Raw genomic sequence first — 17,903 nt, 5'->3', positions numbered from 1 at the left:
CTGCACACTCCCAGAAGCCACACACGGACCCTGGGATCTAGCAGGTGGCCTCCACGCGTGCGCTGTGCTCGGTGGGCTAATGTCCACGAGAAAAGCAGCATTTGCCAGCAGATGCTTCTAACTTGCTGACGAGAAAAATGAAATGGGACTATTTAGGAAAGAAAAATCTGTAGAGTCCTCAGTCCCGGGGCTCAGGACCATAATCCACTTCGAGAAACGGCAGAATCTGAACCAATCTATGAGGCGCCCGCACCAAAGCGCTGCTCTCCTTCCCAGACGCCGTGTGCAAGAACCAGAATGGATGCTCCTGACACTGCCGGGCCGTCTTCCTGCTGTAACTGCCCGACCAGACGCCCCCGCAACAGGCTGAGACCCCGAGGGGCAGTGAGCGGTCTCCATGCCCCGTCCTGTCCCGGGAGAGGCAGAACAGAGGAGCGAGGGCCTGGGGGAGGGGGCAGAGCCAGAGCCCAGGCCGACGGCCCGAGCCGCTGGGAGCTGTGATCTGCAGGTGGCGGGAGGCCTATCTTGTTGGCAGACGTGCCGAGCGCTGGCATCAGCGGACTCGACGCAAACACAGCGGTTCGCGCGGTCAGGTGCAAAGCTGTGCTCTGAGGACGAGGGCTGCACAGCCATGTCCCCAAGCTCTGCTCCCTGGAGACTCCCACACCGGGCTTCCCGAAACAGGGCTCTGCTGCTGAGAGGGGAAAAAGCTCCAAGATCAATACTTCGAACCGTGCTCCCTACCCCCGGATGTCTGGAGGGCTCCCTATCTCCCTGATCGCTCAGCCTGACACTCATGCCCCCCCCCCCCCCCCCCCACCATCGGGCAGGGCCCTGCTGTGTCCCTGCAGCCCCCGGGCTCCACGGCTCTGCAGAAACGGCTGGGCCGTTTAACGGACAGCGCTGGAAAAATCCAAGTCTACAGTGAGGGTTATATACAGCAACCACTAAAATATTTTAAAAGCAGATGGAATATGAAAGCTCTTTTTATGTTAACCAAAGTATCGAGAAAAGGATGGGGAAACACATTGCCCAGGGATTAGTGAGTTGCAGTTGGTTGGGTTTATCAAACTTAAACAACTCTGACCACCTGTTTGCTGTATAAATCTGCTGCTGCACTTTATTAATAATGATTTAATCCATCTTAACTAAACACTTTATACTACAGGTTCTCAAAAGCGTTAACGTATTTTGTAACAAGATGCTTGAGTTTTACCACAATCTATTTCACAGTTGAAGCTAGACAGTTTTTAGATTTCAATGATGACCCACAAAAATGAGGAAAGTTTTCTATAAGGATATCATTAAAATGGCAACCTTAAGGAGCTGAAGTCAATTCTTAAATTGAGGACAGCTATGGCTCAGCAATCTGCTAAAAATAATCCTTCTGCTAAAAGTAATAAACACCACCAACCACTTTTACTTCTGCCGAAAAGGATCAGGTACACAGTTCTACTTAAGGAGTGCCGTGTCCTAATCTACCTCTGGGGAAAGAATGCAAAACTAAGAACTTGCCAAATCATCTGTGAAGATTTTCAAAGACTAATGACAATAAATATTATTCACAAGAATTCTCACCATTCCAAATCAGAAAAAATAAGATTAAAAAAAATTTTTTAATTGGGGCACATGGGGTGGCTCAGTCGGGTAAGCGTCCAACTTTGGCTCAGGTCATGATCTCACGGTTCATGAGTTTGAGACCCACGTTGGGCTCTGTGCAGACAGTTTAGAGCCTGGAGCCTGATTCTGATTCTGTGTCTCCCTTTCTCTCTGCTCCTCCCCCACTCACACTCGCTCTCAAAAATAAACATTAAAAAATTTTTTTTTAGGGGCATCTGGCTCAGTTGGGTAAGCGTCTGACATCTGCTCAGGTCATGATCTCAGAGTCTGTGAGTTCGAGCCCCATGTCGGGCTCTATGCTGACAGCTCGGAGCCTGGAGCCTGCTTCGGATTCTGTGTCCCCACCCCCACCCCTGCTCTTCCCCTGCTCACGCTCTGTCTCTCTCAACAATAAATAAACATTTAAAAAATATGAAAAAAAATTTTTGTAATCTATACAGACATAGCAAAATTAGAGCTGCAACATGTATATTCCAATGAGATGCGGGCACACCTCACCTCACCTCACTTACAGAAGCCATCCTCCACTGACTGGGGCACCCAGGGCTCCCTCTCCTACAGATGCCCCTACGTGCCTCCTCTCTGGTGGCAGGGCCAGCATTCACTGCCGCACAGATCTACTAGATTCCAGGGCCCACTAGCTGCCACACCAGTTTTGCCACAAAAATGTAGACACCAGAATCTGCAGATGAGAAAGTAACCGCACACTGACCTGCCTGGACACAGACGAGGGCCTGTGTGTGACTCTGTCAAGAGAAAAGACAGATGGCTTTCCACAAACCCAAGCCTGGCTTCCCGGTGCTTCTGCCCCGGAACGTGTGCACAACAGACGAGCAGGGCACCAGGCCATCTTGCTTCCTTCATCAGAACTCATCATGAGCTCTGACGAGGCTCCCCAGAAATAAAAGGGGGGGGGGGCTGCAAGGCCTGGTTCTGCCTCCCATTCTCCTCTTACGCATAACTGAAAAACACGGGTTTCTCTGCCCTTTCCCCCGCAAAGCGGGAGTGACCGAAAAAGCAGTGCTCGTGATTGAGATTCACCTGTGGGGTCCTTCAGGCCCCAGTGAGGACTCCTTCCTCCCAGCACTGATGGTGGGGCCTCGGGGGGGGGGGGAGGGGTGCAAGACTGCTACTCACCTCTGAGGAGGGACACAGAATTCACAGCCCCCCAACACACACAGAACCTTCCCCGCGGCTAGTGCCGCAGGAGCCGTTCAGAGCATACTTACTGCTGGACAGCACGGCTGGGAGCCGCCACCTCCACTGGCTTGTGAAGTGGTTTTCACCGACAGTCACTTGAATTAATTACAGGATGAAAGCAAATGAATGCAGAACCCCACCACCCAATCCTTCATCTGGTCCTCACGACAGCCTGTGGGTAGGGCGAGGACTCTCCTCCCCGAACGTAAGGGCACAGGGGCCTTAATCGGAGCTCAGAGCGCGGACGTCAGTGAGCTGAAACGCAGATCTTGCTCAGCCCTGAGATAAGAAGGTTCTATATGGTTAATGTGATGTAACCGAGTCTCAGTGAACTTAGAGACTGAGAACGTGCTGTGCTGCTTTCCTTCCTTCCCAGTGACGTGAGAAAGGCTGCAATTCATTTGGTTTGTGTACAGTGAATTACTGACCTCTTGTTCCCGCTGAAAAATAACGACTCTGCCGCCCTTGTCTCCCGTTGCAAGCAGATCTCCAGAGTAATTAAATTCAACAGTTGAGATGATGTCAGCTGTCAATAAAATACAGAAGCAACTTATCAGATTATGATTTTGAAAGGAGGCATCATCAATACCAAAAATCAGTAAAGGTTCAAAAGAAAAATAAAAACATATACAACTTTCTCCCTATTGGATAAAGCAAAATTTTCATGGGAAACTTGTAATTACCAAGCAGCCAATTCTGATTCTGGTGCCCAGAGCCCAAGAACACATATGGGCTTATGGGTTTTGCTCAAAGGATTGAACACCTGGTCCCTAGGGCACCAGGATTTATCTAGACTGTGATGCCTTGAGAGAAGGATATAGAGTAAAAATTTAGAAAATTAATCTTGAAAAGAAAAACAGAAAAGAACTGGCCCTAGAAGACTGGCTCTGATTTTATAATGCATGCCTAATATGAACTTTTAAAATAAATCTGATTCTTACATGATATTGACAGAATGTTTTTAATATTCTTTGCAGTAACTTTTGCTGCCTTCTGTACACAACATCCCTACAAACAGCACAAACTCTATTTCACCGACTGGATACAGTCACTACCATCGATAATGACAATAATGACGCCATCATTATCTAGTCAGACACTGCTGGTTGGGTACGGAATTTCTGACAAGGATCTTGGTCATCAGCTCACTACAGGCAAAGGGTACAAAGAACAAAGCCAAGTGCTGGAAAAGTCCTTAGGTACCTAAGGCTAAGGCCTAGAAACAATAGATCTGAACTCACGAAATGGACTCCTGGAGCAAAAAAATAGAAAACCTGGTTGTCTTCAGCCCAGGGGTGCTGAGTGCAGACTGAATCAGGACAGAGATGGCTTCGGTCCTGCACAGGCCACTATCAGCCTGCTCCTCTACCACCGGGACTCTTCACCTGCCCCAGACAATCTCCTCTCCAGAGGCTCCGAGGAAGGGCTGGAGGGGCTGGATCAGAACCTCCCCCCCGCTGCTGGGGCACCAACACGAAAGGCCTGTGTGCCTGGCAGATGAGTGGGTGCTCTCCACCTGCGGGGCTACAGCTCCGCCGAGGCCAAGGGGCTTAAACCCAAATACTGCTGCACAACCAAAGTCTATAAAGAACTTATTAAACTCACACCCAAAAAACAAATAATCCAGTGAAGACATGGGCAAAAGACATGAACAGACACTTCTCCAAGGAAGACATCCAGATGGCCAACCGACACATGAAAAAAAGCTCAACATCACTCATCATCAGGGAAATGCAAATCAAAACCACAATGAGATACCACCTCACACCTGTCAGAATGGCTAACATTAACAACTCAGGCAACAACAGATGTTGGTGAAGATGCGGAGAAAGAGGACCTCTTTTGCATTGTTGGTGGCAGTGCAAGCTGGTGCAGCCCCTCTGGAAAACAGTATGGATTCCTCAAAAAACTAAAAATAGAACTACCCTTTGACCCAGCAATTGCTCTACTAGGCATTTATCCCCGGGATACAGGTGTGCTGTTTCGAAGGGACACAGGCACCCCCATGTTTATAGCAGTGCTATCAACAATAGCCAAAGTATGGAAAGAGCCCAAAGGTCCATCGATGGATAAATGGATAAAGAAGATGTGGTATACACATACAATGGAGTATTACTCAACAATCAAAAAGAATGAAATCTTGCCATCTGCAACTATGTGGATGGAACCGGAGGGTATTATGCTAAGTGAAGTTAGTCAGAGAAAGACAAAAATCATACAACTTCACTCATATGAGAACTTTAAGAGACAAAACAGATGAACATAAGGGAGGGGAAGCAAAAATAATATAACAACAGGGAGGGGGACAAAACATAAGAGACTCTTAAATATGGAGAACAAACAGAGGGTTACTGGAGGGGCTGTGGGAGGGGGAATGGGCTAAATGGGTAGGGGGAGCTAAGGAATCTACTCCTGAAATCATTGTTGCACTACATGCTAACTAATTTGGATGTAAATTTTAAAAAGTACAAAATAAAACAATAAAAAAAAAAAAGACCTTCCCCCTGAGGTTGTCATAATGTAATACAAATCTTAAAGGTGTGAGCAAACATTTTAGTTAGATAGTAGTTATTATAGGAGTTCCTGGGAAACGAGCTCTCACTCTACTGTTTCTAAAGAGGCTCCACCCCAGGAGCCCAATGTGGGGCTCAAACTCAAGACCCCAAGATCAAGACCTGAGCTGAGATCAAGCTCAACCCATTGAACCACCCAGAACCCCTGTGCGCTGACTTTTAAACACACACTGAATTTTCTGCCTGGGATTTCTTGCTTTCCTTTAAAAAAACAAAAACAAAAAAAAAACAAAACCAGTTAGATCTGGAAAAGAATTAGGCTTGTTAGAAGTGCCACTTTTTAAATTAAATTACTCAAAATAACCCAATTTGCTTAAATGAAATTAAAATATTCTGTATTGGACTAAATGGCACTAAATCTCTGTCATTCATACCCAAGGGGTGTACAATATTATATAATTAATGGTATTCTAGCTCTGTCAGTGATTTTTAAACTTAATTAAAATGGACTGAATCTTTTAAAAGAGAAACTCCCATGACTGCCACTGGTGAGAAATGACTTTCATTAAGCTACGTAAATATGCATGAATCTAAATTTAGAAAATGCTGTCTGCAGAGTTTAGAAGAGCTCTAAAATCAAAACGTACATAAATATACAAACTAAACACCAAGAAGATTACAAAACCAATAACATTTAAACTACCAACATGAATTTAATGTGATGGCTGTTACTTTACAGAACTGGTGTGATGCTAAAAGCATAAACACGGCACTAAGGGCACCGAGCGGCGCCTTTAAACCTGTCATGCCCCGCACGATGGCTCAGTGTCATACGGGCAACGCTAGCACCTGCTGGCCACCTCTGTGGCACCGCGGCTCCACGTGGCTGCAGCAAGGACCCCGCGCACTGGCACAGTCTGCACGGAGGCACTTTGCCACGAGGGGGTCATCTGGCCGATGCAGAACTTACTTAGGAAACTATGACACATGCTTCGCAGCCCCGAAGAGCCCACCTCAGACTCTCTGTCTGCGACACGCTTACATCTCTCCCGCTGCCACTAAGGGGCCAGAGAGGAACTGGAAAGGCGTCCGTCCACAAGGCAACGATGGTGAGCAGGCTCTGACAGACAGATGGCGAGGGGTGGCAGGCGTGGTGGTGACAGTCTTTTTTTTTTTTCTTCTCCTTTATTTTCCAGAGAGGGAGAGAGACAGAGCGCAAGCAGGGGGAGAGGCAGACAGAGAGGGAGACACAGGATCGGAAGCAGGCTCCAGACTCCAAGCTGTCAGCACAGAGCCTGCCGCGGGGCTCCAACTCATGAGCCGTGAGATCACGACCCGAGCCGAAGTGGGACGCTTAACCGACTGAGCCACCCAGGTGCCCCGACAGTCTTTTTTTTTTTTTTTTAGATCCAAGTTAGTGAACATGTAGTGTAATAATGGTCTCAGTAGAATTTAGTGGTTCATCACTTCCATATGGCGCCCAGTGCTCATCCCAACAAGTGCCCTCCTCAATGCCCATCCCCCATTTAGCCCATCCCCCACCCACCCAACACCTTTCTAGCAACGCTCAGTTTGTTCTCTGTATTGAAGAGTCTCTTACACTTTGGTGGGGATGGTCTAAGTGTGCACAGGAGGCCAAGGTCCCAATGTGCTGAGGGCCTCAGCCAGGCTCCACACCGGACCCTGGGCACAGAGATGGCAGAAGGTCTTGTACTGAACCGCTGGGTCCCCAAGCTTGTGCCCATCCCATCAGGTGGCGACTCCCGCCCCCTTCCTGATCTCCAAACGCTAGCTGCCAGGAGTGAAGTCCCCACCCTCCCTGGGCCTCCTCTCCAGAGTGACAAATCAAGGGACAAAGTCCTGAAGCTTCAAACGCCCACAGGGCCCGAGAGAAAGATCAGCCCCAGGAAGCCGTCCGGCTGGAAAGCCCACCTCGCACAGGACTAGCTGCTGGCTCTGCAAGCGGCTCCAGATTAAACATGAACCGACAGCTCGGGACCTGCAGACAGGGGAGAAAGCGGCCAAAACAAGGGGGGTGGGGGAAAGGGGGACAGCGCTTCAACAAAACCAACAAAACCTCAAGGAAACGACACTTTACGTCCTCGGGGAGTTAACAGTTAATGCCTGCTAACAGGAGTGACATCACCAATGTCAGCTGAGCGCCTGCGAGGTGCCAGGTGGTATTCTAACTGAGCACAGCCCTGCATTTAGCCAGTGAACCTCCCACACCTATGAAGCAGGGCTCCCATCACCCCCGTGATGGAGAGAAGTGGGCGCTGGATGCTATATGCAGCTCACCCACACTGGCAGCCCCAGCCACTAATCGGGGGGCAGCAGGGTGCCCCTTCGTCCGGCAGGGTCCCTAGAGGATGAGCTGCGTGCTACCTGGAGAAAGGAAAACCAGCAAGTGTGTTTTGAAATTCAAACACTAATAACAATTTTAAAGCTCAACACCTCTTCCAAAGCCTGGAGCATGAAGACAAAGAGAAGGACAATCACCACCACAGGATCAGGTTAGGTGGCCCATTAGCCAGTTAAGCTCCAGAAAGACGACACAGAGAAGGGAGTGAAAGAAAAAAAAAAAAAAATCAAAGGACGAAGTCAAGAGTCTCTTGACAAGGTCTGCTGAGCGCCAAGCCTGAAAAAACCCCTAGCCCAAGGTGCCTCACCCTGAAAACTAAAACACCCAGGATAAAACGGAAATTCTAAAATTCCCCAGAGAAAACAGATCAGAGACAAAAGGAACCAGACAGGAAAATGGTGGATGGAACACCAACCACCCTCAAAATTCTGAGAAAACGTAACTTTCCACCCATAATTCTACACCCAGTCAAATGTTCAATCGGGTTTCAGGGAGGAGTAAAGATGTTTTCAAACATGCAAAGAGCAAAAACGCCTTTCTCAGAAAACCACTGGAAGGTGTTTGGCAAAATGGGAATAAACCAAGGGCAAGGAAGATAGGGGGACCTGACATGCCCACGATGGTGAGGACAGTGCCGAGGTAGGAGTCAAGGACCCTGGAGAGCAGCAGTCCCGGCTGGAGGAGGCTGGCCAGGAGACGTCCTGGGAAGAGAAGGGCTAGCGGTCACCCGTGCCGTGTTTGGGAACGTCACTGCTGTGTGTCTGACCATGTCTGCTTAAACTGCACTGAAGACAGAGAAGCAAGCATGTGGAAAAATTAGGCAATCGTTAGCTCTAGGAAAAATGAAATCGGTACGAAAGAGAAAACGCATATATACTTTAATTCAGCAGTGAGCAGTATTTGCCTGATACTGAGGGAACCAAAACTTGTAAGAGAATTCCCTCAACTCTCTCCTTTTTTTCTTCCCCAGGGAAGGTGGGGGAGTGCACGTGGGTGGAAGGTGATGCTGGTGAAAAAGCACCATTATCAGGTACCGTCGGGACGTCAGGACTCCCTCTTCAAAGCCAGGAAGTCAAAAGTCAGCAGTGAAGACGTCATTCAGGGGCTGCTAAGGATACTTCCCAGCAGGTGACGAGGAAAGAGGCACTGAATGTAAGATAACAAACATTATGGTGACACAAGGAAGAAGCAGGAACAAGAAATGCGGAGCGGGGAGAGGGGCCCAGAGGGAGAACATACAACGAAGTTTTAGAAGACGGGGAAGCGAAGCCACGTTCACGTGCCCCGGCGCCTGGCGCAGCACAGGGGGAGCCAGGGCCCAGGGAAGCAGGGTGAGCAGACGGGTGGGGTCGGGGAGCGCGTGGCACAGGACGCAGGGTGGACCTGGGCTCTAGAGGCGGTCTCGTCAGACCACAGCTTTTTTCCACGAGGTAGGAGAGAAGATTCATCTGCTGAGAGCGAAAGGGAGGGGGTGCGGGTGAGGCGCGGGGCGTGAGGCCACACTCCAGCACGCGGGATGGTGTCTGTGCCAGTGCCCACGTGAGATCTGAGGTCAGCAGCTTGTTTTTAAAAACCAGCAAGCCTAGTGAGTGACTACCGTAAGCCATGCACTGCCCTGGGGACACAGCACAGGCAATGTCCCTGCCCCTGACATCTGAGTGGAGGAAAGGACTCTGAACAAGCCCATCCAGTGGCGCTTCTGCAGCTACGTGGCGCAGGCAGAGGGTTAGACCAGGTCTGGGTTTCGGCAGGAGTGAGAACGGGGGCTGAGAGAGACGAGGAGGTAAGAGTGAGCAAGGGGTGACGCGGTGTCAGGCCCCGGGGTCCAGCGGACGGCTCGGGAAAGACGGCTCTAGCGGTGGATTCGGGGGTGCGCGTGAGTATACAGGGGTTTGCTAGATGATTCTTGCACTTTCCCGAACTTTTAAGTTTTTCAAAACACCAACAAGGATGAACATGTCATCTCCTCTACTTCTGTCCACCTTTCCTGCCGCTGCCCTAGTCTATCGTCTCAGGCTGAACGACTGAGACGGCCCCCCCAGTGGCCCGCTCCCTTCCTCCGCTGCCCAGAGTTGTGTCCACAGAGCGGACGGAAAGTCTTCCCAAAGGCATGAATAACATCACCGCTGTGCCTCAAACCCTATCAACACCCAACTATCACGGCTTGTGTGCTCACCAAATTAAGCAGCACTTATTCAGAACTCACCACCTAGAACTGCTGAGTCACTGTCACAGAAAACGAAACCACGGCAATTAGGAGGGAGGTACAGTTTGCAGCGGTTCAAGTTTTTTCTCTCCTCTCTCCCGGTGGTTAAAGACGTAGAGGATTATTTCACCACCACCTCCCGGCCAGCGAGCAGGATGCAGGGGAGACCCAGAGTTGTGCACGCTCCTCCAGAGACCACTGTCCCCGTCCTGATACCCCCTTGTGAGCAGGACCGTGTGAAACACAGTCCCGGGAAGTGGTCACCATTAAAGACAAGCATCTGCTTTCCTTAAGATGTCATCAAAGCTGGTTCTGGGCCGGGAAGCATCTCAAGCGGTGTTCGTCCCCTTCGCCCATCAGGAAGACGGGTGAAAACCATTACACACACACACTCAAATCGCTGCTCCAAGTGGCACAAAGACGGGAACGACAGGAACTCTCACGGGCAGCGTGCGGGACAGAAAGCGCACAAGCCCTTGGAAGACTGCTGGGCGCTGTCCACCAAAGCCGCCGTCCCGCGACCCAGAGACCCCGCTCCAGGCACACGGCCGCCAGCACCACACAGTTGTGGTGTTTACCACGGCCTTACCAGCGGCAGCGGCACCTTCACAGAACAGACAATTCAGACATCCAGCAATGTAGGAAGATGCCTCCATGGCGGAGCACTCCCGCGGTGCCTCCCGTGGCAATGAGAGCGCACGGATTACAGCTACAGCTAGCAAAGTGGATTAGTCTCGGGAAGAAAATACTAAGGAGTACTTACTGCTGGATCCTATTTATATCAAGTTCAAAGCCACGCGAATCCAATCCATAACGTTAAGTCCCTCCAGGGGTAGGAGCGCCCGAGGTACCCGCGAAGTGCTCTCCTGAGCGGGCTGCGCTCCCTGGCGCCTGGGACCCTGCATGCAGCCAACGGCACCGTGTCTCCCCTGCGTCCCGGTTACAGGTGTCCACCTTCTCCCAGATCCTCATCCGTGGGTCCAGTGCTGGCAGGCCCCCGACCACCTGGCGACCACCTCTCCACACCTGGTCCCGTGCCCCAGCTTCTGGCTTGCCAGTCACCCGCCTCCCTCTCTGCTGAGGATTCTGCTCATTCCTCTTAGAAACCCAAGTGTCCAGGGACAACTGGGTGGCTCAGTGGGATGAACGGCCAACTTTGGCTCAGGTCATGATCTCGCGGTCCGTGGGTTCGAGCCCCATGTTGGGCTCTGGGCTGACAGCTCAGACCCTGGAGCCTGCTTCGGATTCTGTGTCTCCCTCTCTCTCTGCCCCTCCCCCACTCACACTTTGTCTCTCTCTCTCTCAAAAATAAACATAAAATAAATAAATAAATAAATAAAACCCACAAGTGCCCAGAGCACATTGTCCCGCCACCAACAGAGGGTCCGTCCCACCTAGTCTCCTCGAGGACTCTGCTCCGACGACAATATTCCCGCTGTCTGGAGCCCCATCAGTTTTCTCTCCTCTAACAGATTAGTCCTAATTTCAAACAGAAATGCTGCAGTCTATCACATTAAAAAAAAAAAAAAAAAGCTGACCTCCACACTCCACACTGGTCACTGCTGCAATGTCTGTCCCCTTAAAGCAAAGCTGGACAGTGCTCTGTCCTCACTGATTCTCTCTGGAGCTCACTCTGAGGAGTGTGTGCTTCCACCACTCAGCAAGTTCACCTGTTTCAACCCACCAGGTCCTTTGTCACCGTTACCAAACCCATTCTCTGCCCCATCTATGAACTCAGAAGAGGGGTATCTGGGGCACTGGCCACATCGTTTAGCTCCCGCCCTCTGGAGCACTGCTCTGAGTGGGTGGTGTGCATTCACACTGTAGGACCTCCGACAGTAAGAACGTTAACCCCTATGACAAAGAGGCCTTTTGAAAATCACACTCAAAAATCCTGAAGAACACTTTACTGTATTTTCAGATTGAGGAGTACCATCTACTCTCCAAAGACAAAGAGCACTCTGAAACCTTCCGTGTTTATACCAAAGAATGGAAAATCTCTTACGGGCAGACACGAATGAATGTGCATGTGTGTACATATGTTACATTTCTAGCTATGTCTTTTTTAAAGCAGTCACCAAAGGCAAAAGTTTTCTTTCAGAAAGCAGACACGAACTGGCAGTGAATATAAAAAATGGAAACCCCCCTGTAAGAGATATAGTAAGGTTCTAAACTAGAGACACTATAATCTTAAGAGCACCCCAAATTAAGTTTCTCCCAATTATGAGTAGACTGGATAAAATGTGACAAAACAGAAAAATCTGAATATCATTTTCTAGCCAATCGCTAAAAAAGTTTGTGGCAAGTTACCTAAACTGGAAAAGTCAGAAGGGACAACTGAAATTCAATTTCTCTACTCCTACAATAAATACTATTTTAATAACAGGAAAAGTAAACCGTGTCTTAGGAACACGAGGATGATTTACCTTATGAACATGAACCAACATGGAGACACCATTTTAATAGAATTAACGGACAAAAACTGCACGCTTATCTCCTGCGCAAAGCATTTGACAAGGATAATCCAAGACCTGATCATAATGAAAGCACTCAATACACTAAGAATAGAAGGGACCTTCTTCAACTTGATAAAGAGCACCTACAAAAAAAAAAAAAAAAAAATCCACAGCTAACATCATACTCAATGGTGAAAATGTGGATGCTTCCCCCCATAAGAGCAGGAACAAGACAAAGGCGTTCGCGCTGACCTTTCCAGTAAGCTTTCTCCTGAAGTCTCCAGCCAGGGTAATTAGGCAAGGAAAACAAAAGGCATCCAGATTAAAGAGGAATAAAGTCAAGCTTCCTCTGCTCCCAGGAGACATTATCTTGTCCATAGAAAGTACTAAGGAATCTACACAAAACTATCGGAGCTGATAAACGGATAAATAAATCAGCTGATAAATAAGTAACAGTGCAGCAGGGGTAGGGGATACAAAAACAAAGATCGACTGCACTTCTCTACTCTAGCACTGAACAGTCAAAAAATGAAGTAAGGAAATGATTCACTTTATAGTATCATCAAAAGTAGTAAGGTACTTAGGAATAAACTTAAAGAATTGCAAGATTTACAAGCTACAAACTGCAAAATATCGTTCGAAGAAATGAAAGAAAACCTGAAAACTGTTAAGATTTCATTCATGGATTAGAAGACTGGGCGTGAAGACGGCAACACCCCTATCAACTCCCAGCAGTCTCCCCCATGCCCCCGCCCCCAGCGGAAACTGACAAGCTAAATCCTAAAATGCATATGGCACTGCAAGGGTCCCAGAACAGCCAGAACAATTTTTAAAAAGAACAAAGTTGAAGGGCTCACACGTCTTGATCTCAAAACGCACTGCAAAAGTACAATAATTAAGACAGTGCGGTACTGGCGTAAAGACGGACATACAGACCAAGGGAATAGAATTCAGAGTCTAGAAAGATACCCTCACATCTATGGCCAATTCATTTTCAACACAGGTGCCAAGACAACTCAAGGTGGGAAAAAACCCAGTATTTTCTGTATGGAGACAACTCAATATCCACATGCAAAATTAAGACACTGGACCCATATCTAACACCATATACCAAATTAATGCAAAATGGGCCAAAGACCTAAATATAAGAACTAAATCTATAAAACTCTCAGAACACAGGAGCACATTTTCATGATCTCGATTAGGCAATGGTTTCTTTTTTTTTTTTTTTTCAGCGTTTATTTATTTTTGGGACAGAGAGAGACAGAGCATGAACGGGGGAGGGGCAGAGAGAGAGGGAGACACAGAACCGGAAACAGGCTCCAGGCTCTGAGCCATTAGCCCAGAGCCTGACGCGGGGCTCGAACTCACGGACCGCGAGATCGTGACCTGGCTGAAGTCGGACGCTTAACCGACTGCGCCACCCAGGCGCCCCTAGGCAATGGTTTCTTAGAAGATACCAAAAGCACTGCAGACAAAAGAAAAAAAAAAACCCAGATAAATTGGACATCATCTAAGGGCACTGAGTGAAAAGACAATGCACAGAATGAGAGGAAATATTTGCAAATCATGTATCAGGTAAGACTCTAGTCTCTGGAATATATAAATAACCCAATAGATAAAAACCAAAAAACAAAACCAACTAAAAAATGAGCAAAGGGCTTGAACAGACATTTTTTTCCCAGAGAGAATACACAAATGTCGAATAAGCACAGGAAAAGACGCTCCATATCACCTGTCGCTAGGGAAACAGAAGCACATGGGACAGCACTGCACCCATACAGAAGGATGGCTCAAGTAAAAACAAAAACAAGAACTGTTGGGGAGGATGCAGACAAACCGAAACCCTCATAACACTGCTAGTGGGATTGTAACACGATGCAACCACTTCGCAAAACAGTTTGGCATCTCCTCAAAAAGGTCAACGTAAAGTTAGCACACGGCCAGCGATCCAACTCTTAGGTATCATGGCTGACAAAACTGGAAACACAGGTCTACGTTAAAACTTTTTCAAGAATATTCATAGCAACATTATTTAAATTCAGCCAAATACTGGAAATAATCCAAACTATTCATGAAATGAACTCAAAAACAAAATGCGGTCCATATTCACCCAATGGAGTATCATTCAGCCAAACGAAGAATGAAATACCGACACCTGCCAGATGGATGAAACTTGAAAACATTATGCTACGTGGAAAAAGCCAGACACAAAGCCAGACCTATTATATGAGTTCAGTTATATGCAACGTCCGGAATAAGGAAATCCACAGAAACAGAATGTAGGCTAGTGGTTGCCAGGAGGTAGGGGAGGAAGGGATGAACAGTACTTGCTGATGGGTTTCTTCAGGGGGTGATGAAAATGTTCTAGAATTAGACAGTGGTGACGGCTGCACAAGTCAGTGAACATACTAAAAAATACCCAACTATAGTCTTTGAAAGTATGAGTTTTATGTCAAGTGAATCGTATCTCAGTAAGTCTATTATTATTTCTTAACTTTTTAATGCTTATTTTTGAGGGGGGGTAAGGGGCAGAGAGAGAGGAGACACAGAATCCAAAGCAGACTCCAGGCTCCGAGCTGTCAGCACAGAGCCTGATGCGGGGCTCGAACTCACAGACCGTGAGATCATGACCTGAGCTGAAGCTGGACACTCAACTGACTGAGCCACCCAGGCGCCCCTAATCCTATTTCATTTAAACTGAAGGAGCCTCTGTTTCTTTTTGGCTACTTCTCACAAGCATGTACGTTAGGTGAAGGCAGCAGGAGATCAGGAAATTCAGCGTGTGCACATCATTCCCCAATTAAAAGTCTTGTCAGATCAATTCCGGTAGACTTCAAGACTTAGGAAACCACGTTTCACTTCTGTCGTTAAAGCCCAGCAGAGATTTAACCAAACTCTTCAAGGAGAATCTGACTCATACGGAGTATTCCATGCTACCTCCTCCACCCCATCCTAAAAAATGACAAGTTTTTATCCCAAAGGCTATCTGACAGCATACATTACCCTTTTCTGCAGACATGTTAAGTAACCTGAACAATTTCCAGGGACGCTCTACGCTGTATCGCCTACCTAGTGACTCTGAGTAATTAAGTGCTGGTAATTAAGTTCTGCCACAGCAGAAGTCTGAGCCAAGACCAGTAACAGCACCCTGGCACAATCATCAAAGCACGTACTAGACTGTTCAGAAGAAAATTAAAGCTACGCACTCTCCAACTGAACATCTTGCCCTCACGATGATTCTCACTGCCCTTACGATAAAGATCACAATCCTCGTTCTGTTCTCCCCTTTGCCTTCTATGGTCTGATGACCGAGGCCTTAGTTTCTCAAACTGGTTATAATTCTTGCTGTTTCAAGCCCTCCTCCAGGCTCTCTACTCTGCCAGGACAGCTCCTCCCACCCCCCCAACCCTGTCATCTATCTGTCCTTCACACCACAGCCCAAGGTTCCATTGCCCAGGGAAGCACTTTGACAACTTCCTTGCTACGTCTCAGGACCACGTGGGTCGCAGAGCAGTGCTTCTGCTCACGGCGCATCTGAAGCATGGGTGCACACCTGCAGAATGGATGCACCAAGAAGCAAAAGGAGGAGCTGAGAGGTCACCTGCTAACCCTGGTCACTCGCTATGCATCAGCCAAACTGCCCTCCTGCTGCACACCCAGACAGGCGACCGCACAACCGGTCCTTGGTATTTCACACTCACGCTGGCAAGAGGACAGTGACGAGCATTTTTGTCGTCTATGTAAAAGGGGCCACTCATCTGAGAAATCAGTCCCAAAAGGGGAAGACTCTCTCTCTAAATTTGGGAAATGACCTAATCTAGTCTGTCGTATTAGAAAAACAGGCTGCTATCATTTCTCTCCTTGTATGCCATCTTTTCTCCCCCTGTAAAGTAAGCTCTATGCCCCACGTGGGGCTTGAACTCACAACCCTGAGATCAAGAGTCACGTGCTCCACCAACAGAGGCAGCCAGGCACCCTCTTATATGTGATTTTTTATTACTATCTGTTAGGAACACACACAGCCTTGAGACTGTTCCTTATACCAAATAAACAGTTCAGTTAGACTTAAATACATGTGAAAAAACTCACAGGTGTTTCTCAGAGAAATCCCCAAATAGGCAAGATTATCAAATAAGTGAGTTTACCAGGTAACTGATAAAACAAGTCAAAGTTGTTTTTTTTTTTTTTTAAGCTTATTTATTTTGAGAGAGAGAGAGAGAGAGAGAGAGAGAGAGAGAGAAAGAGAGCACGTGCATGCAGGGGAAGGGCAGAGAGAATCCCAAGCAGGCTCTGCACCGTCAGCACTGAGCCCGACACAGGGTGACCCCATGAACCCTGAGGTAGTGACCTGAGCCAAAATCAAGAGTCGGATGCTTAACTGACTGAGCCACCCAGGAGCCCCACAAGTCAAAGTTTTATCAAACTTTAAATAAGCAAACAATAATTATTCATCCCCAGTTTGTGATTTTAGAAAAAGTGTAAGTTATTTTTGACCAGTAAGTTCGTTCAGTGCATATAAATTCAATTTCTAAGTAGCTTTTCAGGAATGTATTTATTCTTTGAGAATAAACATTTTAAGAGTGCATTCAATGATTAAAACGATAGATTAGAAATGTATGATTTCTTATTTCAAAAAATCCACATTTAATTCTACCATAAAATGGAATAAAATGAAGTAAAACTGTCACTATTTGCAGATGACAGGACAACACGATATATAGAAAATCCTAAAGAATCCACCAAAAAACTACAACTGATAAATGGATTCAGTAAAGTCACAGGCTACAAAAGTCAAGGTACAGAATCTGTTGCAGCCCCATACACACTAATAATGAAGCAGCAGAAAGAGAAATTAAGAAAACAATCCCATTTACAACTGCATCAAAAACAATAAGATACCTAGGAATAAATCTAAAACTGTACTCTGAAAACTGTAAAACACTGATGAAAGAAATCAAAGACGGCACAAAGAAATGGAAAGACACTCCATGCTCATGGGTTGGAAAATCAAACATTGATAAAATGTCTACACTACCCAAAGCAATCTACATGTTCAATGCAATTCCTACCAAAATACCAACAGCATTTTTCAGAGCTAGAACAAACAGCCCTAAAATGTGTACCACGGAAGACCCTGAATATAGCCAAAGAGACCTTGAAAGACAAAACTGGAGGGATCACAATCCCAGACTTCAAGTTAAATTACAAAGAGGCAGTAATCGAAACAGTATGGTACTGGCATAAAAACAGACACATAGCGGGGCGCCTGGGTGGCTCAGTCGGTTGAGCGTCCGACTTCGGCTCAGGTCACGATCTCGTGGTCCGTGAGTTCGAGCCCCGCGTCGGGCTCTGGGCTGATGGCTCGGAGCCTGGAGACTGCTTCCGATTCTGTGTCTCCCTCGCTCTCTGCCCCTCCCCCGTTCATGCTCTGTCTCTCTCTGTCTTAAAAATAAATAAATGCTAAAAAATAAATAAATAAATAAATAAATAAATAAATAAATAAAAATTAAAACACACACACACACACACAAAAAACAGACACA

General features: G+C 47.4%; 1 protein-coding gene across 3 annotated transcripts in view; it reads right to left on the bottom strand.

Moving 5' to 3' along the window:
- The window catches only part of PPP2R2D (protein phosphatase 2 regulatory subunit Bdelta), a 49,622-nt gene that overhangs the window by 17,544 nt on the left and 14,175 nt on the right, over window positions 1-17,903 (bottom strand). For all 3 annotated transcript variants that reach the window (XM_045439270.1, XM_045439272.1, XM_045439271.1), the window contains one exon: window positions 3,249-3,346. In XM_045439270.1, coding sequence (XP_045295226.1) covers window positions 3,249-3,346 — 98 coding nt within the window. The remainder of the gene's footprint in view (window positions 1-3,248; window positions 3,347-17,903) is intronic.

The sequence above is a fragment of the Leopardus geoffroyi genome, chromosome D2 (genome assembly GCF_018350155.1).
Source record: "Leopardus geoffroyi isolate Oge1 chromosome D2, O.geoffroyi_Oge1_pat1.0, whole genome shotgun sequence".
Taxonomy (NCBI): Eukaryota; Metazoa; Chordata; class Mammalia; order Carnivora; family Felidae; genus Leopardus; species Leopardus geoffroyi.
Note: the sequence above shows the minus strand (reverse complement) of the source record. Positions and strands in the feature narration are given on the sequence as shown.